Source organism: Emydura macquarii, unplaced genomic scaffold (genome assembly GCF_026122565.2).
Source record: "Emydura macquarii macquarii isolate MOO-44397 ecotype Brisbane River unplaced genomic scaffold, CSIRO-AGI_Emac_v2 contig_3603, whole genome shotgun sequence".
NCBI classification, from domain to species: Eukaryota; Metazoa; Chordata; order Testudines; family Chelidae; genus Emydura; species Emydura macquarii.
This window is the reverse complement of record NW_027133740.1, coordinates 5,388,147-5,413,585: the sequence shown is the minus strand read 5'-3', so window position 1 is coordinate 5,413,585 and position 25,439 is coordinate 5,388,147. Positions and strand designations below refer to the sequence as shown.

General features: G+C 38.6%; 1 protein-coding gene across 5 annotated transcripts in view; it reads left to right on the top strand.

Annotated features, from left to right (window-relative positions):
- The window catches only part of NAALADL2 (N-acetylated alpha-linked acidic dipeptidase like 2), a 691,918-nt gene that overhangs the window by 319,154 nt on the left and 347,325 nt on the right, over nucleotides 1–25,439 (top strand). For all 5 annotated transcript variants that reach the window (XM_067536536.1, XM_067536537.1, XM_067536538.1 and 2 more), the window contains one exon: nucleotides 811–1,084. In XM_067536536.1, coding sequence (XP_067392637.1) covers nucleotides 811–1,084 — 274 coding nt within the window. The remainder of the gene's footprint in view (nucleotides 1–810; nucleotides 1,085–25,439) is intronic.

The following is a 25,439-nucleotide window of genomic DNA, read 5'->3' as shown; positions in this document are numbered from 1 at the left end:
GGTACAAGGACAGGAGAGGGCCACGTTGGAGAGCTGGGACGTTCTTTTAACTAGGTCTAACATAAAATTAGCAGGCTTCTTTTTTTTTTTTTTTATTAACTTTAGACATAAACATTTAGAACTTGGATTCACATTCATCAGTGGATCAAAATGTGGAGCCTTTCTCCATACTTCTCAACATGCATGGAATGAAATCCTGGCCCCTATTGAAGTCAATGGGAGCTTTGTCATTGACTTTACTGGGGCCAGGATTCCACTTCTGATTTCTTTTGCAAGCTCTGTCAGTTAATCATGGTGTGATAATGGGCAAGTTATTTACCCTCTCTGTGACTCAGTTTCCCCATCTGTAAAATGTACCTAATTTATAAGGTTTTCTAATGTTTCTAACCCCCTTTAAACCCCTAAATGAAAGTTACTTTATAATGGTTTAGAGTTGATCAGGTGTGAGGTTAATGATATTTCCAATGAACATACTTTTGTAACCAGGCTATATATAGAGAGAGAAAAGCCAGCACCCAGAAATTCATCATGGAAGGTCAAATTCTACATGTAACTATTGAATACTTTACAAAGTATACAGTGATTTGAAATCACATCTGTGAGATTTTGGAATTCCAATAGGATATTTTTCTTAAAAGACAACAATTATTATTCCCCAAAAGAATTTTATTTTTATGATGACTCATAAGGAATTAGATGCTAAGAGAATGAAAGGTGCTTTGTTTTACTGTATGGTAATCTATCATGAATTAAGATGACTGTGTACTGGGAAAAAAATTTACAATTATTGTTTTTTTTTCCCACCCCCAGAGATTTGATACAGTTGCCTAGGAAAGAAGAAGATACAGACATTGCAATGAAACTTCTGATTCAGTGGACTTCCTGTGGCCTTGAAGATGTTCAGCTAGTAAATTACTCCGTCTTGCTTGACCTGCCAGGCTCTTCTTCAAATACAGTATCTTTGAAAAATAGTGGTGAATGCTTTTATCCTAGTGGGCAGAAGTGTGACAGAGACACCAAAAAGCTTCACAGCCAAGACCTACTGTACTCATATGCTGCTTACTCTGCCAAAGGAGCTCTTGAGGTAATACGACCATTTGTCTTTGTCATTTACAGTGAAATAGAATTAGAAAACAGCTTCCATCTATCTTTAACTGGCAAGTCATGGGAATGATGGTGGAAAGCTAAGACTCGGGTAAATAAGATGTGGCCCATACTTCAGCTCAGATCTTGAAATGAACCAGACCCTGTGATCTGTTATATTGTTTTTTTTTACAATTAAATGCTGGATGTCTCTCACTTGGTGGGTTTACACTTTCTGGTTTTAGCTGGATACAAGAGTCTGAGAGAGCTTTGCCCGGAACTTTGTCTTCTACCTATGTTTGTGTGAAGGAAATGCTGAGCAAACCCCGCTGACTAGCACTTGAGAGAGGCACACAGAAAAGGGCAGATGAGTTTCTTTCCAATGAGGTATGGTTTGAGGACTGGATTAGGTGCCAGGAACTCCTGAATTATAAACCTGGGTCTGATACATTCTTCCTCTCTCGCTTTGGGCAAGTCATTTAAGATCTGCCTCAGTTTCTACATGGAGATAATAATTCTTACTTTCCTAGCCAACAGGGATATTGTGAAGCTAAATAAATGTTTGTAAAGTGCTTTTAAAAGGCAAGTGCAATATAAATTCCGGAGTTGATATTATTACTGTCATCTTTCTCCTCTCTACTGCGTGATGTGTCACCCACAACGAAGCAGACACTTTTTATCGTATTTCCCCATACTTCAAAAATAAGTTTAGTTTGTTTTCATGACTAAAGTATTAATAAATCAAAGAAGTGTGGCTAGGAAGTTGAGTTTTGGGGGATTTTGCCCTCCTCCCTGCACTCTGAAAACAGACTTTTACGCTTTCTGAACATTTACCATCACTGTGATGTTTATAATATATTAGGATACGTCTACACAGCAAAGAAAAATCCATGGCTGACCTGTGCTCACAGGGCTTGGACTGCGGGCCTGTTTCATTGCTGTGTAGACTTCCGGGCTTGGTGTGGGGCCTGAGTTCTGAGACCTTCCCATCTTGCAGGGTTCTAGAGCCCGGGCTCCAGCCCGAGCCCAGATGTCTACATAGTGATGAAACAGCCCCTCAGCCTGAGTCCTGTGAGCCCAAGTGCCTCCCTCAAGTGCTGTGATGGTATCTGGTAATGATCCATGGCCACATAAATATTTATCTATGCTACATTGTTATCAGCAGTGATTTCACCTGGGACTTAGTGTGCCTAAAGCACAAATCAGTAAAGTTTGAGCCAAGCGTGTAAGTATCTTAAACTGTGAGTAGCAGGTTGCGATTGTTTCTAGGATAAGGCAGTAGACTGAGACATGACCACATGAAGTAAGCCGGCAAATTACATTTGCTTTGGATGTCACGCAGCCTGGCTATAATTGAAACACCACAGTTTTCCTGTTAAAAGATAATATTAATTTCCAAAATTTAATGCAAATTCTTACAAGGGGCTAGTTTGACATTGAATTTATGGTCCATTAATCAAGATGAGTTTCTGCTACCAGTGGTATTTGTTTGAACTTCTAGGAGACACAGCCATTAAAGAATTCTTAAATTGTAGTAGCCAGACTACCAAAAGAACTGAAGTCTTATTTTTGTTTTGACAAGGTTGTTTGAAGAATAGCAGTGCTCCTTTTCTTTGAAGACCCATCATGTCCATTCATCATATGACCATTTTATATGAGCTGTCCAATTTGTACTTTCCCTAACAGTCTAAACAGCATTTCGATATCTGAAATCTATTTTGAAAGCCTACTTAATGCAATGTGATTGATGGTGTGCCTTGCTCCTTCTCTGCAGTTCACTGAGCACTGGAAAGGTGACACTGTTTACCCCGTCATAACAACAAGCAGATCATGGGAGGGCTCTAAGGAGAGCTGCCATATCAGTTGTGAAATACATATTACTGTCGTTATGTAAATAAATGTAGCATAGGCCAGATCATGTTGAAGAAACAATGACACTTGTGTAATATATTTTATTAAAAGTTAAGTATCGATCATAATTTAATAGCAAGGTTAAACACTTTGCATATTTGGTACAAACAGGGAAAGAAATCTGGCTAATTACAGATAATAATAAAAGAGGAAGTTGCATTGCATCTAAATGATGCATTTATGATTAAATTTAACCCTTTTCTGAGACAGCCAGCATATGGCTTATACACCACTTAAGCCAAGTAGTTCTTAAATACAGTTTAAGTGGTGCATAGACACTTTGGTGGTTGTCTGCGTGCAGGTGAATTTCACCCCTTATTCTGCTCCTATGAAGTGTTGAAAACCTTGCAGCTCCAGGTTCTTAATTATCATGCGTGTTAAGGAGCCTTGAATAGAAACACAGGTAGGAGATACATTTAACATAAGTAAAGGCAATTTGGTTTATTATTAAATGCCCAAAAACTTTGTTAATGCGGAATTAAGGTTGCCCAGTGGTGCTTTTGCCCTTCCAGGATGGGGAAGCAGGAGATGGAGAATGAAGGTAATGCAAACTTAAAAGTTAAGGTGCACACCACCCCAGCAATGGAAGATTAACTCTGCCCCATTAAGTTAGGAAGGTTCAGTAAAGGGGGTGGGGTGGTGGTAGGGTGCCATAATAAGTAGACAAGAGAAAGTTCTAAGAGAATATGCCATTATTTGTGTTGTGGCCCACAGTTTTGAATGAACTTGACCACGTCCTGCCGACAGATGTGACTGCACTAACACTTATGCTGGCAAAACTTATGTCGCTCAGCACGGTGTTTTTTCACACCCCTGAGCAACAAAAGTTTTGCCAGCATAAGTACCAGTGTAGACAGGCCCTGCGCTGTTGGAGTGCTTAGTATCTCACTGCCTTCTCCTTTGGTCACACGCAATTCCTTTATTTGGGAAGCATGATTACATTATCTTAACTGTCTTTCATCTTCCCTGTATTAATCAATGCTAATTTCTGTGACAATACTTGTCAAGTCAGAGTGTGTGTGTGTGCGTGCGCGCGCGTGCGTATTTTAGACCACTTTTAAATGGGAAATTTTGGTCTAAGGGCAAAACTTCCAAAAGGAACCCCTGCAAATCCATGGGTACTTACTCTGGTTGCTAATCCACACTGAAGACTGTGCTTCCACATCCTCGCTACTATTGTCTGTTACCTGTGCTAGACAGACTGAAGCTAGTATGGACATGCCTACCTGCGATACCATCACACCTTCATTCACTGCATAGACATATACCCACTGTTTGAGTGGAGCTCAGGTTCAGTAACCACAGCACATCACCTGGAGCCCACCCAGTTAGTGTGAAAACACATTGAAGGCAAACTGTCTGGTTTCAGCCGACCCCTAGTTTTGCTGCACATGCACATTTCATTCCTTTATGCATTTTAGCTCCTGCCAACATGGAGTTACAAATTTTATCCCTAGTAATATTTGCAATATTTCTTTCCCAGACAGACAGTGGGTGCCATGCAGTAGTTGAGATAAATCCCGAGTGACTGAGATTGGTTTGAAGAGGATTAGAACTTTATTTTGAGTCCCAGGTGTATCAAAAAATAAAAAAAAATCAGTTGATATTTGTGAACAGCTGACCTTTTTTTTAAAAGGGGGAGTATATCTTGAGAACCCCTTGTTCGATGATCTCATATTTGAACTATAAACTCTACCTTAGGCCCCCACAAAGCACAGCAAATTTTCTAGACTACCTGTGTAAGCATGTACATTTTAAAGCCCAGCTGCCCTTTAAACAGAAAGCGACACTCAACCCTAACTAGCATATAATTATACGCAGAAAGCTGTGTTAATGCAATGTGAAGGTTATAGAATTGAAATCATGATCAGGAAGTACAAAAGTCATGATGACAGCCTTCACAAAGGCATGTTCTACATTCTGTTTGTTTTTATCGTGTCTGTTTAAGACATAACTGTTCATATACCAAACTACACATTTCCCTAGAAGAAGAAAATAGAACATTGTATGCTGCAGCTAGAACAATGTTACTGGTGGAAATTTAACTATTGAGGGGTAGATTTTCAAAGGCACAAACAGCGATTAGTAGAAAATATCTCCCTTAATTTCCTGCTTTTTTGTATTTTTAACTGTGCAACCTGAATGCTGCACTAACTATCCCCCCTATAACTTACTAAGTATTCATAAAGAATAAAAAGAAAAATGGGGGGAAAAAAATCTTCAACTATCCAGCCATAGGATTAGCAGTCTCCTTTAAAAAGAGCTACTACGTAGGTGGAACTTAAACGTTCTCACTATGGATCTTGTAAGTTTGTTGGACCAACCAGTGAACACTTACATGGCTATGCACTTAATAAGGCATGCACTCATGTCTCTGTCTGTTTAGGAATCGATGAGAAAGAGACGTGCTACTCCACTAGTGGGGACTGCTAAGCATGGTGCATTATTCATAGCCCAGTGCTGGGAAGTAAATGGAAAAGTGAAGGCACTGCAGGCTGATGGAGTGATGAGACTGTATCAAGTTCATTCTGAGTGCAAGGCCTGGTCTACTCTTAAAAGTTAGGTTGACATAGCAGTAGTGCTCAGGAGTGTGAATTCATGGCATTGTATCTTGCGTTGTTGTAGCATGCATAGTATAGATGTGGCCTAAGAAGGCAGAAGTCAATAGTTGCACCACTTTTAATCAGGGTTGAATTTGACTTACTCTAGTCACTGCAGCTCTGAGAAAGCTGCCTGGAAGAGAGATTGTTTCATGGGAACCAGCTGTGATGAAGTCCCATAGGAACTGTGCTCTTGAACTGCTCGGGAATCAATCAGTCAGGACCCTAGTGCTTTGGAGTCTGCCCCCTCAGGGCTCCATACACCCATGCAGCTGCCTCTTGACTCTGGCGTCCCAGCGTTCAGCACCCCTGCTCCGCCCAAGCTGCCCCCATGAGTCCTCTTTGCCAGGACTCTGGGGAGCCCTACACACCCCTAAAGGGCCATGCACCCTGCCTGGCAGTCAGAAGCGATTCACAGCCAGCATGGAAGTCAGAAGGGTTTAATAGTTCTCAGGATCACAGCAAGACAGACTTTGGTAGGAGCTTAATTAGACATTACAGCAACGACCACCTGATGAGCCCCAGAGCCCCCATCCTTGAGCACTGTTCCCGCACGAACCCCTCACCGGGGACTGGGTTCTTTCCCTCAGTCACCCCCTGAGATGTCCCCTTGCCCCTTCCCAGTCCTTTGTCTCCTTCCCAGGCAAGGTGGCCACTTCTCCTGGCCTCCACCTGCCACAGCCTGTAAGAACTGGTTGACCTAGGGAAGGGGTCATGGCCAGGTCTGCATTCGTGTGGCAGGGTAAGGCCCGAAGGCCCATCCGCCTTCAGGTGGTCTCTGCAATGATCACACATCCAGGTCCCATCACTGAAATACATGAATAACATATGGGGAAACAGAGGCACGCACACAGTACTCAGAGAAAACCCCAAGAATATCTCCACTTGGTCACACTAGCAGAAGTATTTCTGTCAGTGGCTGGCTTTTAGACATAATTTTCTCTAAAAGTCTATAGGCTGGACCAGGAAAATTACAGAAGGGAAGGAGACTAAAGATAATCTAGGTCTGCCCCCAAACTGAATGAATATGTTGCCTCAGTTTTCAAAAAGGATGATAATATGGTACATGGGAATGAAGGCAGAATGGCTGATGGAAATGAGTGGATAGAAATGGAAATTATCACATTTGAGGTGAAAGAAAAGCTTAGAGCTCAATGCTCTTAAATCAGGAGGATTTCCCTCCCAGAATACTGAAAGAACTGGCCAATGAGACTGATTTATTAAAAATTCTTGTGATGAGACTAACCATCTGTTTGGGGCTAGTACCTGATGACTGGAGAATAGCTTATGTTGTTGTATCTATATTTAAGAAAGATGAAAAAAGTGGTCCACACAGTTACAGACCTATTAGTCTAACCTCAGCAGTATGCAATGTTTTAGAACAAATGGTGAAGGAAAGAATAATTTTTAATGGAATAAATTCTTCATGTGAAAAAATGTGTCCAGCTCTAGCTTAAAAGTACACATGTAGGCTTAAGGAAATGTTCCTGTCAGCATGCTAGTATGCAATTTTCTTACGTTACATCTGTGCTTAAATAGCAACTTGTTGTCAAGCCATGCAAAGACACTAGTTCTTAAGAGTATTTTCAGGTCGTGTGTCACATTTCAAACCACAGTTTATTCTTCATCTCTGGTATTTTTGTTGGTTTATTTTAAAGCGGTGTGAAGTGTGTGTGGGGTGGTTTTGGTTATAGTTTCTCCAATCTCAGAACTCAAAAATGACTTGAAGGACATATGTTCCAACTTAACAAAAACAAATATCACCTCCAGACCGAGAGCCAATATGGAAAATGTCAGATCCAAAGGTGAAAGTTGTGACTGTGAAAATGGGGGCTTATAATAGAAACCATTTTGGAAATGTTGCTAAAGCTGGTGTTATCAGAACTATATATAGGAAGAAATGCTATATTTATAGATTGCTGAATTCCTGTCTTCTTACGCATCTGCACAGCTTTCAATCTAAAAATTAAATAACCTTTAGAGTAAACAGCTATTTAATAGTCCCTTCAACACTGTGATATTTACGGGTGATTATGAAATACAGTCGAAAATAAGCCATCACTTGCTTCTGTTCCTCAGAAAATAAGGACATAAGTGCTAAACATTTAGGAACACTGTAAATATAAAGTCACTGTAGTTGGAGACAGATAACATCTTATCTTGCCTGGACATCCTTGCCTATCTGATATTTAATCCTCTACCACAGGGAGTAGTAAGGCTCTCATACTGTTTTATTGGCCATAATAATCTGACCCTTGCGGTACCAGCAATATGTCAGTCTGCCATGAGAACATGAAATAGAAACACTCTATAAAAATAAATATTTTGGATCACTGCACTGACTATGAGTTTTAAGTGCTGGATAGGCAGGAAACAAAATAAATATAAATAACAGTGAAATGCGCAGTGAATTAGAGGTGGACACTCAAAAAGATAAGCAGTGAAATGCTTTATTCTTGGATGCAGCATGATATATCACGTCGAAGGGAGCCTTTAACAATAAGCCCTATCTTGGATGTTATATAGACATATTGTCAAAAAAAGAAATAGATGTCCGGTAGTAGAACAATTGTATAAAATCCTTGGATACTTTTCTACAGGATAGCTGTTCTCTCTCTAGACAGGAAAAACGTATTTTATAATACTTGAAAATAATGGCAACGTTGACAATCCAAAAATAAGTCCTGTAATTTTCAACCTATTAGGACAAAGTCAACAACATAAGATCACCGCTTGAGGACACTTCCAATCAGTTTTTATTAAGAGGAAAATACACAAGAACACATGTTTTAAGCTAAACAGATCAAAGATAGTTCTATTTCTGTAGCTTCTTTAATAAAAGGAATGCTTAAAAATACAGGTGGAAGACTCGATGCTTTCAAGTAACAAATAGTTCAGAATAGTTCTGATGAGGATGAATTTCAGTTAACTTTCTAAAGCTGTACTACATGTTTTTCTATAAGAAAATGGGTAGCGGACTGACTACAGATTGCATTCAGGAGTAGTATAACCATGGACAGCCATAGGCTCAAAGCCATTATAGTAGCTAAGATGACCGAGCTGGAATATCTGAAACAGACAGCTAACACAGCCTCTTACAGTGAAGACTCTTTTTGGCAAATGTCTCTTGAAAATATTTCAGAGAAAGATGAAGGAACTAGCAGAACGTAGTTTCAACATTGATACAGTTGCATCAAGATGTACATAAACTGGACCAAAGTCTTAAAAAAAAAAAAAAAAAAAAAACCCAGCTGCTGATAATATACAAGCCGACATTTGGCATCCAGGTGCAGTTTGGGTAAGTATGTGCTTATTTCAGCTGTCCAAATTCCTGAATCTGCAAACTGGAGTGGAAACATCATGAGAAGAGACTTTCTCTCGTGATTTCCATCACTTCTGCTTGTGCCTAGAAATAACTCAGAAATGCACTTGCAGTGCCTCACAGTTCTGGTTCCAGTCCCAAAAAGAAATTGATTTAAAAATGGAAAAATATGCATAAACAACTCCAAGCTTAAATGTCTGAGTTGATTCTAGAGTGAGGAAGGGCTTCTCCCCTTTCCCCCCCATCCCTACTCTTAACTATAAATAAATCTAATGACTACAGTGTCTTGTGTCTCACTTTCATAACGAATATGCAGTATTCTGTTTCTCATTCCTTAGGGGCCTTAATAAGTGAATTAATCATGAGAAATATCAGTCTTATTCCCATTTGTCATATGTCCCTGTACATTGCAGTTCAAAGAGAAGGTGTTTAAATACCATTTTGGGGAGGTGTTGCAAAGAGTGTCCCATCCCCTCCGCCTCCTCCTGCCCCATCCTGTGGAGAATTATGCCACCATGCAGAGATAAGTCAAAATTGTACCCTCTGTCTTCCTCAGACTGAGGGACTGCTTCAAGCCAGCACTTTCTAGGGGAAGACAAGGTGGACAAGAGAGGAGACGATGGTCTCAACCCCCCCTCTGCTCCAGCCAGCAAGCTGACAAGGCCTGGAGAAGAGAGCATGCTGCTGTGACATCCAGGAGGGAGTGTGCCACTTGATGTGAACCAATGCCTCTCAGGAATGATCTGACTGTAAAAATATTTGTAGAGGATTAAAATAGGATGAAAATCTAGAAATGAAATATCAGTAAATAAGACTTTTAACCAAGTCTTCAATTCCCTTTGATTTTTTAAAAAACATCCTTGTTAGTGATATCATTTATCTCTAAAATTCACAGACTTTTAAGCCCAGAAGGGCCTATCATACTCATCTACTCTGACCTCCTGCATAACACAGGCCATATAATGTCACCCATTTACTCCTGCAGGGAGCCCAATAACTGATGGGCTAAAAATGATGTGGATCATTTCAACTTAAACGTTTAAGTGAATGTATTGTTACTGTTGTTATAGGTCTGTGACTGTACAGTGGTCAGCCTTTAAAAAACAACAACCCCCAAATATCCAAAACTTCCCGGCTTTGTCTTAAATAGAAATGGTTACCTCAGTATTTTCACTGTTCTCTATCATAAATATAGGCAGTGTACAGGGAAATCTACAAACCCTGAGGAAACCTGATCTATTTATTTATCTAAATAAATTGGCAAGTTTTTAATGATTATCATTGTAGAAAGTTTGTCATGTTTATCAGATTTACAGTCTGGTTCTGCACACAATGCAGAGACTAAGACAAATATTTGTAGAATTTCTGGAAAAGGACCTTTCGGTGTTGAATGATAGACTACTAGGGAAATTTGCAGCTTAATCAGAATTTATGTGAGTGCATATTAAGCTCTTTACTTGTAGTGCGAGGCTTTTCTATTTCCTGACAGTTTTGTACTCATTTACGCTGGATTATTGATTGGCCAAGATCATGTAAGTCATAAAAAGAGGGTCAAGAAGAACTTGGGTTAGGTTTTCTTCAGTGTATTCAGGAGATGACAGTTCTGTAATAATGTCCCTAATTATTCTGAGGGTGGCAGGTAATTATCTTACCATTAAATATTGCCTGTCTCTAAGTAGGCATGCAGTAAGTCTCCTGCTTGCCTGAAAAATCTACCTCTATTGCTGGCAACAATGTAATTTAATCACACTGTACCATGCACTGGCAGGCAGGAGACCTTCCTAATCAGATCTCCCTGTCTCACATCCTCTTTCTGCTTAATATGTGGAAGAGCCTCATCAGGTCCTGTTTGTAAGAAGGGGAAGGTCTGTGGAAGAACTGTAACCCACTTGTTTCTCCTTTCACCTCCTTCTTTCCCCCTCTCAATTATCTGTGACACCAGCAATAAATCCATGTAATTCAGACTCTGACTACATTCACTTTTCCACAAAGCCCCTTGACTATTCTGATTCTCATGCCCTGCCCATCGCTGTGATATCTGCGTGTCTGTCTCTAGGTGGGTGACCCTAGCAGTAGGGGCACCTTCCTTTGTGTTGGGCAACTGCCCCTTGATAGAGGATCCCAATAGCAGGGAAGCTAGGCAGAGACTGGAGGGGAAGCAGGTTGTCCACAGCAGATGCAAAGGAACAGGATGACTGAGCCTCTAGTGGATCATCTGAGATCTGTTGGTCATGGGACCCATATATCCTCCTCCCACTGATGGAGTGATTTGGGAAGAAAATGTAGGAACAGTTGTCTTCCACAGGGCCTTACTTCTGCATGTTTTTCTGCCAGAGATGGTCCTCTTTCTTCTACCCATTGGTATTTCCCATTAAAAATATGCAATTAATAAGTGTAAAAATGGAACCAGGCAGTATTACTTAGGCTTATGCTAACCCTCAGGAGTTCAACAAAAACCAACAAATGTAAATGGAACGCTGCACACTTATCTTCTATAACTAACGTATGTCGGGGAGGCAATGCTGAATACCAGATGGCATGGGGGTTAACGTAAACTCTTTTCAGGATTCAAATGTAGCTTTAGGGAATAAATCCTGCCAGGACTTGAGGACAAGTTGTGTATCCTGCCTGGCAGTTGCATTCCTTAACCACGCAAGGTCCTTAACCACGCAAGAGACTTGCTAAGTGAGTTGGATGGTGTCAGGGGGTTAGGCTACCTTATCACAGTCACAGGCCAGAGCTGGGGCCTTAACATCTTATAGGTTTACCCTGGATAACTGTCCAAAATATCGACATGCAGTTTGGCATGAATCAGGAAAGTAATCATCTCTGCTTAGGGGAGGCCTGGGACACAAACTTATTAATGGTACAACTGAGTTTAACAGGGCAGAGCTATAAGGAAAATGTGGCAGAGTCCCATCCTGTAACTGCCTCTTCCCCTGCTATCTGTCATAAAGAATAATGTACTCACAGCACAAATGTTTGCTATTTTAACAAATGAAATGGTAGGAGTGCTTCAATCTGAAATCCTTTAGTGGAGTAATCAATGCAGAGTACAGGACTGTAATTAATGACAATGCTAAAAAATGAGCGTAGCTTTAAAATGGAATTGGAAAGCCAACTCAGAAGATAGTTATGGAAGACCTCTGTGATCTGACTCTTTGCCATTTCTGTATAATGACTGCTCCGCACCTGAAGCAGGGGGGACGTTGTCCGGACTTGCTGGAGTAAGGCACCAGTGCTTTATGGGTGGGGTGGGAGGAAGGAGGTCAGACACTGCTGCAAAAAGGTAGGAGGGAGTCAGCTTGGCAACACTGACTCATCCCCTGCAAATGTAAGTGTGGAAGGCTTTAAAAGGTGCAAGCTTGGGCCTTAGAAGCTTTTTCTCCATGCAGCAGGCAAGGCAGCATCCACCCTTTATTCTCTCAAGGTGTGAATATCAGGTTGGGTTAGGACCCACTGTGAGCATTGTGGAAACCATTCCTTTTTGGGGGGCTGGGAAGGAATTTTTCCCTCACCACTATATTGGCTTAGGTGGAGTGGGGTTTTTACACCTTCCGCACGGCGGGTGTCAGGGAGAACCTATTATGGTGAAGGGAAAATGGTTATGCGTTGCAACTTATTTTGTAAGTGTGGGGCGGATGTCCAATGCAGGTACTCCATAGGAAAGGCATCCAGTGACCAGATAAATGGCCTAATAAAGGACTTAAAAAGGAGGTGCTAATTAAAGGAATGGAATGAGGAGAGCTTCTATGATTGGTATGGCAGGGAGCCAACCCCCCTTTCTTATAGCTCACCTTAACCCTCCTCCAAGACCCCGGTGGGGAGGGCCACGGAGTGAATGAAAAGATTCAAGCCATGGGTTGGCGGGGGGCCTGGATGGAAAATGAAAGGGGAGCGGGGGCTGGTGGAAGCCTTGGGTAGTTGTTTGAATGAACATGGAGTTGCCTGCACTGTATACTTTTATCTGCCGGGTAGTCCCAGCCATCTAATAATAAGGTTGCAGCCTGATTAAATCCATATCAAGTATCTCCTGTCCTTTTGGCATAGCCAGACAATGAAGGTACTATCTGATTCTCCAGGCCACATTCTGTCTTTTTTTTTTATAAAAAGACAAATGGCATCCTTAAAGTTGCTTTCCAAAATTTTAAGTGTCTGAAAAATAGAAATACCTACTTGATTAAACATCAGATAAAACTATATTATTCTCACATAAAAAATCTTACTTGATTTTTTATTTGGCTGATAATTTATATAATATTAAATGAATATTTGCATAAAAATCTAACATAAACACATGAATCTACTTTCAAGTAAATATATTTTCTGTTTTTAATCTAGTATCCTTTTTAATGCTGGGCTTTTTAAAATATTTTTGTAACTTTCACACACACACCCTTTTTCCTAAAGAAATGATTTAGTCCTATACTTTATGTAACAATTTAAAGCAAGTACATTCACATTAAATGTGAAAGTTGTCATTTCAGTTTTCAGAACTACCCTTTTGCTCATCTAGATTGATAAGAGCTGCTTTAATTTTCAGATTTATGTTTGCAGCACTATATGCTCATTCATCTCCCTGTCTGATTATATTCAAGTGCATCATGTTTGGCAAGCCAATTCATGTACGTGTTTTGTAAATAGGCTTCGCAGAATTCAACTTTTATAATTTTCAGTAGATAATGTTTATTTTTAAGCTTTTTAATTTTTTTATCTATTTAAATTTTCACAGTTGCAGGAAATTATTGGTATGGGGTCAGAAAATAATTATTGGATGACAATACAGGGTAAGTTCCAAAAAGGTAAAACTTTCTAAGTATTAAAACACAAATTGTATATTTTGACACGCAATATTGACAAAGTAAATATCCATAAATCAAATTCTAACAAAAGTGGAAAACTAGATAGAACTATTGTAAAGTAGGTCAAATTACAAGGATGAATATAAAAACAATGACACAAGCATTTAGGGACAAAAGTAGAAAGGCCAAAACCAAAATGAGATTAAACTAGCTAGGGACATAAAGAGTAACAAGAAAACATTTTGCAAATACATTAGAAGCAAGAGGAAGACCAAGGACAGAGAAGGCCTATTACTCAATGAGTAGGGAAAGACAATAATAGAAAATGCAGCCATGGCCAAAGTGTTAAATTCCACCTTTGTTTCAATTTTCACTAAAAAAGGTTGGCAGTGATCAGATGACTAACATAGTGAATGCCAGTGTAAATTGTGTAGGATCTGGGGCTAAAATAGGGAAAAGAACAAGTTAAGATTTACTTAGACAAGTTAGATTTCTTCAAGTCGGCAGGCCCTGATGAAATACATCCTACAATACTTAAGAATATGGCTGAGGAGATCTCTGAGCCATTAGCAGTTATCTTCGATAACTCATGGTGAGCTGGAGAGAGTACCTATCTATAAAAAGGGAAATAAGGAGAGCCCAAGGAATGGTGGATCTGTCAGCTTAATTTTGGTACCTGGAAAGATAATAGAGCAAATAATCAAACAATCAATTTGTAAGCACATAGAAGATATTAAGGCAATAAGGTAGAGTCCATATGGATTTGTCCATAACAAATCATGTCAAACCAACCTAATGTCCTCCTTTGAAAGTATAACAAGCCTTGTGGATAGGGGGAAACAGAAGATGTGATACAACTCAACTTTAGTAAGGCTTTTAATATTGTCTGACATGACCTTATAAGCAACCTAGGGAAATATAACCTAGAGACGAATCTACTATATGGTGTGTGCTCAACTGGTTGGAAAACTGTACTCAGAGAATAATTATCCCTGGTTCACAGTCAAGCTGGAAGGGCATATTGAGTGAGGTCCCACAGGGATCTGTCCTGGGTCTGGTTCTATTCCATATCTTCATAAATGATTTGGATAAGGGCATAAGGAGTACATGTATAAAGTTTGTCCACAAGCGGTTGCAAGGGGGCAAGATTCGAATTCAAAATTATCTTGACGAACTGGAGAAATGATCTGAAATAAATAGGAGTAAATTCAATAAGGACAAAGGCAAAGTACTACATGCAGGAAGGAATAATCAATTGCACAAATACAAAATGGGAAATGACTGCCTAAGAAGAAGTGCTGAAAAAATCTGGAGTTACAGAGGTTCACAAACTAAATATGAGTCAACAATGTAATACTGTTGCAAAAAAGTGAAGATCATTTTGGGATGCATTGGCAAAGATATTGTAAGCAAGATCCGAGAAGTACTTACTCTGATAAGGCCTCAACTGGAGTATTGTGTTCAATTCTGGGCACCACACTTCAGGAAAGATGTGGACAAATTGGAGAAAGTCCTGAGGAGAGCAACAAAAATTATTAAAGGTTTAGAAAACATGACCTATGAGGAAAGATTGAAAATTTTGGGTTTGTTTAGTCTGGAGAAGAGAAGACTGATGGGGGACATGATAACAGTCTTCATGTACATAAAAGTCATTATAAATAAGAGCGTTTTAAGTTGTTTTCTTTATTCACTGCGGACAGTGAGCTTAAATTGCAGAAAGGGAGACAGGTTAGACATTAGGAAAACTTCCTAACTCTACAGGTAGTTAAACACTAGAACAAATTACCTAGGGAAATTGTGGAATCTCCATCATTGGAGGTTTTTAAGAATAGATTAGACAAACACCTGTGAAGGATGGTCTAGATCAGTGTTTCTCAATTATATTTCACCGCCGCACCCTTGCGCAGCCATGCCATACCCTCCGCTGACAATCTTCCCCTTTTCGGCGGCACGGTGTAGGCTGGTTTCGGCGGCGCGCTCTCTAAGCTGTTTTCCGCGGCGCAATCACAGCTGTTCCGCGGTGCCATCAGCTGTTCGGCGGCGCACAGCTTTTTGGCGGCGTGCTGACAGCTGTTCAGCGGTGTGTGATTTCTGTTAATTTCGGCGGCGCAGTTCCGCTTTTTCGCGGAACCCTTCAACTCAACCCGCGGAACCCCAGGGTTCCGCAGAACACTATTTGAGAAACACTGGTCTAGATAATACTTAGTCCAACCTCTGTACCAGGGACTGGACTAGATGGTCTATCAACGTCCCTTCCAGTCATATATTTCTATTATTCTATTCTTGACATAGCAGATGATCTCATCTTTTACACATGTATATGTACCTATATTTTTATAGATGCATATTATCTTTCTATCTACACACATACTCAAACCAATATCACTATATATAAAATAATGTATGGATGTGTATGCATACACATACTTACACCTATATAAGTATGTATATGTGTGTGTGTAGAGTGGGTTAGAAAATGGAATTTCTCTCCCATAGGAAATTTTGAAATTTCAAATTGGGACAAAAATTTGAAATCTCAAAATAATTTATGTAATGAAAGTTCTGAATTATTTAAATTCAGAAACATCTAAATGACCTTAGTATGTTGAAATGTTCTGATAATGTTGAAACATTATAAGAAAGTTTAAACAAAATACTTTGAATTGTTTCAAAACTTTTCAGTCAAATTTCATTGAAATTGACAGTTCCCATGAAACATTTCAATATTACTGAAACATCATTTTCCAATGGAAAATTGTTCTGTTGAAATATTTTCAACCAGCTGTAATTCATGCCTATATAACTATATATAATTGTGTGTGTGTGTGTGTGTGTGTGTGTGTGTGTGTGTGAGAGAGAGAGAGAGAGAGAATAATGTATATATTTGTAAGGAAGTTACAACACGTGAACAGAATATTTTTCTTTTCTGTTTCTAGTAGATTGGACTTTTGTGAGTTTTTCCTTCTGTTTTGATTCATTTATAGTGGCCATAATTTCTACTTTAGCCTGTGTAATTGAGGGCATTTTGCATATTTATATGAATAATTACTCCCATATCAATACAGGTGGCAACTTTAGGTTGTTGTTTCTGCTTAGGAAAGCATTATCATCGATAATATATCAGTCTAGTAAATTGTTGTAAGGAGAGGGATGCAAATTACAATGGGCAAACATAACAAGAAATAATTAGAGGTTACAAGCTTATGTCTGACTAATGAACTTTGGGAGATGGCTGATAATCAGACATTCCCAAATAGAGTTTAAAAATTTTAAAGTAAAAATTGCTGACAGGGCCTTTTAGTCTGAAAATTCCCCATATTCTGTAATGCTTTGTAACAAAGGCAAAGTTGTTTGTTTGAGAGACTCATTTAATGTGTAAAAATCAAAAGAAATTACCAGAATGTAATATCATCAGAGGTGGAAATGTCTGGTTGTAGGTTTCACAAAAAGCCAGAATTGTATATTTTTCTGTCGAGAAAAGATAGGGAAACTATGCTTGCTTCATTTCAAGCTCAACTGGATATTGTGTGTTCAAAAGTTTGACGCAAATATTATTAGGTTTGCCTTCAACTTAAGAAACTAGAAGAAAAGTACTAGAGACAGAGGAGCAAAGAGAAAAGAATAATGAATGAATAAATAAATAGGATGAAAAAATGAAGCATACAACAGGAAGAGTAGAAAACAGATACTGAAAGATTATTTGGTGGAATGCTCACTTCTATAAGGTTTGATTTTGTGGCAGTCGTGTTTCCATAGTACATAGCACAGGTTCTTCCTCTTGGCTAGAAAGATATTTTGATTTTAATTCAGTAACACTTGGAATTAAAAAAAAAAGAAAAAGAAAACTTTGAACTCCAGGAGATTTTTCCCTCAGTAGAATGCTAAATGGAACGTAGCTGACTAAAGATGTTTTCAAGGAGAGCAAGATATTATACAGATATGTAAGTTCAACCTACTGTGAAGGCCAAGGTTCACTACCAAAACTTTCAACTCTGGGAAATGCAAAGATGTTTTCGTCTTCGATAAAGCATTGAACTATCTGTGCCTGAGCAGATTACGGATTTTAGATGGGGTGCAAGGATGTATGTAATTTTACATCTAAAACAAATATGGGTGTGAAAAATCCCTTTCTACTCTAAACAGACATTATGGGCCAGATTCTAATACTCTTAGATTCAGTAGAACCTTTTTCTACAAGAAGGTCCATTGAAGTCAATGAAAATACACATTGAGTGAGATGCTAATAACCCTGAAATACAAGTATCATAAGCTGGTCTATAAATCTTTTGTCGGATGTGCAGTTATTCACAGATAGGAATAAGGAGTATTTTAATGAACTCCCAGATTAGGAGACAAGATACTTAATGCAGCAGGACCCCATAAATCTATTCAGACAGGCTTGCAAACCATAAGTATATATAAATAATGTGATGAAATCTGTAATACAGAGGTTCCAGTGCAAACGGACCCAGGGCTGCCCTACTTGTTTCTTAGGCAATAATGACATTTCATACCTATGACTGCTGCAATATTACCATAAGAAGAGAGAAACCAAAACACTGGAATCCAAATAAGACCTTGTGGTTCAGGTCCATCTCCAAGACATATAAAGAGGAGTTGATTAAAGAGAGAATCCTGGATTGTTAGAAGTTGGAGCACCCATATCTGATGAGGAAGGTAGTGACTTTTTTACCTTAAAAAACAAACAAGCCTTAACTTTTATCATTTTTCAGAATATGCTGAAACGTTTTTACAATTGTTTGATGTTCAACTATTGATTATGGCTCTCAAGTCTATAATTTCCTGAAAATTTTCTAAAGATGTCAGGACCTTTCTGCTACTAATAGCCTGAATAGGTCTCATACTGATTTTACATAAGTCAACTCTATTGATACCATGGTATCATGAAAGGTGGTATCACCATGGCATTGCCAAAAAAGGGTGATCTTAGCGCACAAACTGGAGAAGTATTGTATTGCTATCAATCATGGACAAAGTATTGGCTACCATCATGTTGAATAAAATGAAGAAGGCAGTGGATAAAGTAGTATGAGAAGAAAAAGATGGGTTCTGTCCAGGTAGATTATGTTGCAAACAAATACTCACTCTTTGACAGATCACCAAAAAAAACTACTGATCTGTAAAGTCTTTATTGACTTTAAGAAATCATTTGATAGTATCCACAGAGAGAACCCGGGCAATATTGCTAGAAGATACTAGGCAACAGACAAGCTGCTCAGCATAATAAGGAGTTTATATGATGGCAGCAGTTGCACAGTGAGGTCGGATACAGGCCAGGGTGAGCAGGTCAGTATTGTGACAGGAGTTAGACCATGCTGTGTTATCAGCAATCATTGCATTAGCAATAGACTGGGTGCTGAGGTAACGGTGTAAAATGGGGTAGCGGAGAGTTACATGACCTTGACTTTGCCAATGACATTGCTTTACTAAGTGTGATGTGGAACAGAACAACTGGCCTTACATCAGAGGTAGAACAGTAAGCAGCAAAAATTGGATTGAAAATAAGTGCAGAGAAAACAAAAAGAGGAAAGTAGACAAGAGATGCAAAGGTGCATGTAGATAGAAAAGAAATCAAACAGGTAGATGAGTTCTATTGTCTGGGTATTGTGATGAGATATGAAGGGGTCTGTAATAAAGACACCACTTTTGGAATGATGAAAAGGTCGTAGACCAGTTTTTAAACTAAAGGCTAGGGGAAGCTGACAGGTGAGGAAGAGCACGTGGTTCAGACAGAGACATCCCTTCGGGGAGAATCTATTAATGGAGATTCTCTATATCCTAGTCAGGAGGATGAAAAAATAAGATGATAAAATATGGGTAGGATCTGATGAGAAGCAGTCAAAAGAAAGAGTCCCATTCAATTACATCACATAATGGCAGACAGCTAAAAAGTGACTATTTTTAAGTGCTTATATACAAACACTAGAAGTCTATATACTAAAATGGGAGAACATGAGTATTAAATAAGGATGATATAATAGAAATCACAGAAACTTGGTGGAATGAGACTAATCAATGGACACAGTAATACTAAGGTACAATATATATCAGAAGGACAGAATAGGTTGTACTGGTGGGGGAGTGGCACTATATGTGACGTAAAAATCTTAAATGAATCAAACTGTACCATACAATCTCTATGGATAGTAATTCCATGCTTGACTAATAAGAATATAGCAGCAGGGATATACTACTGACCACCTGACCAGGATGATGATAGTGACTGTGAAATGCTCAGGGAGACTGGAGATGCTATAAAAATTAAAAATTAAAAAAAATGGGGGATTTCAACTACCCCCATATTGACTGGGTACATGTCACCTCAGGATGAAATGCAGAGATAAAGTTTCTGGCTTTAAAGTTAAATGACTGCTTCTTGGAGCAGCTAGTCGTGGGACCCACAAGAGGAGAGGCAATTCCTGATTTAGTCCTAAGTGAAGCACAGGATCTGGTCCAAAAGATGCATATATTTGAATCGCTTGGCAATAGTGACCAAAACATAATAGAATTTAGCATCCCTGTTGGCGGGCAGGGGAGAAACAGGGAAACATCAAAGCAGCCCACCACAATAGCATTTAATTTCAGAAAGAGGAACTACACAAAAATAAGTTAGTTTAACAGAAATTAAAAGATACAATATCAAAAGTGAAATCCCTGCAAGCTGCATGGAAACTTTTTACAGACACCATAATAGAGGCTCAATTTAAATGTATACCCCAAATTAAAAAAACATAGTAAGAGGACCAAAAAAGTGCTACCGTGGCCAAACAACAAAGTAAAAGAAGCATTTAGAGGCAAAAAGGCATCCTTTAAAAAGTGGAAGTTAAATCCTACTGAGAAAAATAGAAAGGAGTATAAACTCTGGCAAGTGAAGTGCAAAAATATAATTAGAAAAGCCAAAAAAGAATTTGAAGAACAGCTAGCCAAAGACTCAAAAAGTAACAGCAAAAATGTTTAAGTACTTTGGAAGCAGGAAGCCTGCTAAACAGCCAGTGAGACCACTGGATGATTGAGATGATAAAGGACCACTCAAGGAAGATAAAGGCTATTGTGAAAAACTAAATTAATTCTTTGCATCGGTCTTCATGGCTGCGGATGTGAGGGAGACATCTGAGGAACAAAACTGAGGAACTGTCCCAGATTCAGGTGTCATTAGAGGAGGTTTTGGAACAAACTGATAAATTGAACAGTAATAAGTCACCAGGACCAGATGGTATTCCCCCAAGAGTTCTGAAGGAACTCAAATGTGAAATGGCAGAACTATTAACTGTGATAGTAACCTATCATGTAAATCAGCTTCTATACCAGATGACTAGAGAATAGCTAATGTGATGCCAATTTTTAAAAAGGCTTCAGAGGCAATCCTGGCAATTACAGGCCAGTAAGGATTCAGTACCAGGCAAATTGATTGAAACTATAGTAAAGAACAAAATTATCAGACACATAGACGAACATGATTTGTTGGCGAAGAGTCAACATGGTTTTTGTAAAAGGAAATTATGCCTCACCAATCTACTAGAATTCTTGAAGGGGGTCAACAAGCATGTGAACAAGGGTGATCCAGTGAATATAGTGTACTTAGATTTTCAGAAAATTTTTGACAAGGTCCTTCACCTTCCTCTTAAGCGAAATAAGCTGTCATGGGATAAGAGAGAAGGTCCTCTCCTGGATCAGTAACTGGTTAAGAGATAGGAAACAAAGGGTTGGAATAAATGGTCAGTTTTCAGAATGGAAAGAGGTAAATAGTGGTGTCCCCCTAGGGATCTGTACTTGGATCAGTACTGTTCAACATATTCAGAAATGATCCGGAAAAAGGGGTAAACTGAGGTGGCAAAATTTGCAGATGATACAAAACTACTCAAGTCCAAAGCAGTTAAGTCCAAAGCAGACTGTGAAGTGTTATAAAGAGTTCTTACAAAACTGGGTGACTGGGCAACAAAATGGCAGATGAAATTCCATGTTGATAAATGAAAAGTAATGCACATTTGAAAATATAATTGCAACTATACATACACATAAAGAATGATGGGGTCAAGAAAGAGATCTTGGAGTCACTGTGAATAGTTCTCTGAAAACATCCACTAAATATGCAGCAGCAGTCAAAAAAGCTAACTGAATGTTAGGAATCATTAGGAAAGGGATGGATAATAAGAGAGAAAATATCATATTGCCTCTTTATAAATCCATGGTATGCCCACCTCTTGAATAGTGTGTGCAGATCTGGTCACCCCATCTCAAAAAAGATATATTGGAATTGGAAAAGTAGAGAAAAGGGCAACAACAAAAATTAGAAGAATGGAAAAGCTTCCAAATCATAGAAGATTACGATTGGAAGGGAACTCAGGAGGTCATCTAGTCCAACCCCCTGCTCAAAGTAGGATCAACCCCAACTAAATCATCCCAGTTAGGGCTTTGTCAAGCTGGCCCTTAAAAATCTCTGAGGACGGAGATTCCACCACTCCCTAGGTAACCCATTCCAATGCTTCACCACCCTGCTAGTGAAAATGTTTTTCCTAATATCCAACCTAGACCTTCCCCACTGCAACTTGAGACCATTGCTCCTTGTTCTGTCATCTGCCACCACTGAGAATAGCCTAGCTCCATCCTCCCTGGAACCCATCCCCCCTTCAGGTAGTTGATGTCTGCTATTGAATCCCCCCTCACTCTTCCCTTCTGCAGACTAAGTAAGCCCAGTTCCTTCAGCCTCCCCTTATAAGTTGTGCCCCAGCCCCCAATCATTTTTGGTGACCTCCGCTGGACTCTCTCCAATTTGCCCACATGCTTTCTGTAGTGGAGGGCCCAAAACTGGACAGAGTACTCTAGATATAACCTCACCGGTGCCGAACAGAGGGAAATAATCACTTACCTTGATCTGAAGAAATATCACAACTAGAGAGCAACTGTTATCAGTGCAGGAACAGGACTCCCCGATGTGTCAGCAGCACAGGAGGAACTAAGGTCGAAGTAACTCCGTTATCTTCACTAGGGTGATATCTCATTCATACCAGCGTAAGTAAGATCAGAATCAGGTCCAGGTTAGTATTAGTATTTACCCCTGTGAAATGTTCCCTTATAAATTTAACTGAAAATCTTGCTCTGCCTTCTCCTTCATCCCTAGCCTTTAAATTGGGGGCTTTGCAATGAACTAAGGTTTATCTCCAAGTTTACCAAACCCTTCCAGATGACCCAGGAACGGATGAAAGGATAGCTATAAAAGATATCAGATGTAATGCATTATTATTTGTTGACTGGACACAACATAGGAGGACATTGACGTTTCTATCGTGAATTGCTTATGAACTAAATAGACAATGCATAACTCCCTAGGAGACTCAGGAGGTAGTCTGTCTTGGAACACTTATAAGTATAGTGCGTTTGGCAGGCTATTGTTTTTGTGCTTCAGGCGGAGGAAATAAGTTTAGAAGAACAACTTTTTTTTATTATTGTTTTTTAAATCAGGCATGGCTTAATAGAAAAAAATGGTTGGGTTTATTTTCCATCAGAAACAAAAAACAATAACCTATTTTTTGGGGAAAAAAAACGTTCATCATCTACCCTCCCCTTCTTCTCTCTGACACTGTTTACATCATGTGTCTGATTTTGCTCTGACTTAAAGAGGAATCATGCCCTCAATATCAAAAGACTCTTTAGTGTGATTCTGTTCAGGATGAGGTAAAAGGCAGGACAAAAAGTTGGAAGGTAGATTTAGGATAGTTAAATCTCTTCAATAACAGATCTCATGATGGTCTATTCTCTGTGGCCATAATTCTGCACTCTGTCTGAACTATTCTTGGGCAGTGGATGGTGACAGTTAGAGAATATACAGTGGCAGCCATAGGCAGTAAGTTCAAATTTTCTGATCCTCTGCCACCTGTCCTCAGCAGAAGTCAAAGCAGGAGCAGTCTACTGTACCTTCCATTGTTGTGTGCTTGATTTTGCAGCCATAATAATCTTTTAATCTAGTTTTTTGGATGTAATCATTTGTTTACAATGCCTCAAATATCTTCTTGGGATTTCTAAAATAATAAAAAAGAATTCTAAAAAACAATGAAAAAAATCTTCCTCTAAAGATGTTTGTTTTGCTACCTACCCTTACTTCATTTCATGGCTGGGGGGGGACTACCTAATCCCATACAGCACATCGCAATTTGTTTTTAAATAGTCATGCCTTTCAAACTGCATACCATGAAACAATTCAAAGAGTAAGTACCCAATTCAAATGGATGAGACAACTCATTGTTTAGTAGTTTCACAATTTTAGGATAATAGGATTTACTTTTGCATATCTAAACCATGTATACAAGTGTTCTTTTTTTGGCACCTGATAAAAACATGATTTCTTCTTTCTTTTTAAATAGCTTTATTCTACTAAAGAAAAGCAGTTTATCAGTAGTTTGCCTCCAAAGTTGTTGTTTTTTCTTCTTTTTCCGTATTCAGAATGTATAGGATCAGGATTATATCCTATTGTAAGAAGCTCTGAGAATAAAAACAAAAAGGAAGAATCCATTCTTTGTATTCATTACATTAGGATTTGTTATGTTGGGGATATATAGAAATCAAACGTAATTGCACTTTGCATAACTTACCTTTTATGACATAGATTACTGAATAGATAATTGATATGGGTGGTAATACTCTTTAGTAAATACCTTAATAACACATATCTATGTTTTAAGCTGGATGAAATTTTTTGGATGAAACGGGTTTTTTTTGCTCAGTTATGCAGATTCAGGTTGACGGAAACTTTTGTGAATATATGTGAAATTTACCAAATTGTTTCAGCTGGGGGAAAAACTTTTACAAAATTCCAAAACAAAATTGAAACTTTTGTTTTCACATTTTGACTTTTTGATTCACAATTGCTTGTTACAAAATTCACTTCAATTTTAGTTTAAAAAATTACAAAAAAGTTTTTAAAAGTCCAAAAACTAATCAAAATATTTTATTTAAGTTTGAATGTTTTTTGGATGTTCAGTTTGCTTAATGTTAAAAAAAAAATTGTCAGTGTGACCTGAAACAATTTTTTTAATTTTTTTGGTTCAGCCAGAGAACTCAAAAATCAATCATAAGCACATCTTTAATTATGTGATAGTTATTGTTTATCATGTAGATTAACTAGCACCTAAAGGTCTCCACCAGATTGACCCCACTGTGCTAAACACTGTACAAATGTAAATGATTGTCCCCGACTCTATGAAATTACAATGTATTAATGAGACATCTCTATTAAATCAGCTTTGACAAGTGGCATAATTCCATAATTCTGTAGGGAGTCCCATGAAGCATTTGGAAACATATACAAGCTGTAAGTTAGCTTTTTACTCCTTTTTGTTTGTCTTTGTTTATAATAATCAATGCAAATAATTACCATATATATTTTTTTCAAGGACAGAATTCTTCCGTCATAAAGACTCTACAGGAGTCAATGGGTGTTGCATGGATACATCAAATGCACTTATAACCCCCAATGTTCATCTATTGGTTTCTGAAATGTACTACCAAATGTATATGGTCTTGTTACTAACTCTCTTGATTATTAATTTACTTAGTAGTAGTAGTTGTCTTTTTGTTGTGTGGGTTTTTTTTATAAAGTTATGTTTCTTTTCAGCCCTTTGTAACTTCAATACTAGATGTGAGTGCAGTGCTGTCATTTGCACCTCTGAGGTTTTGTTATACAATCTTTTAGCAATATCTTTTGAG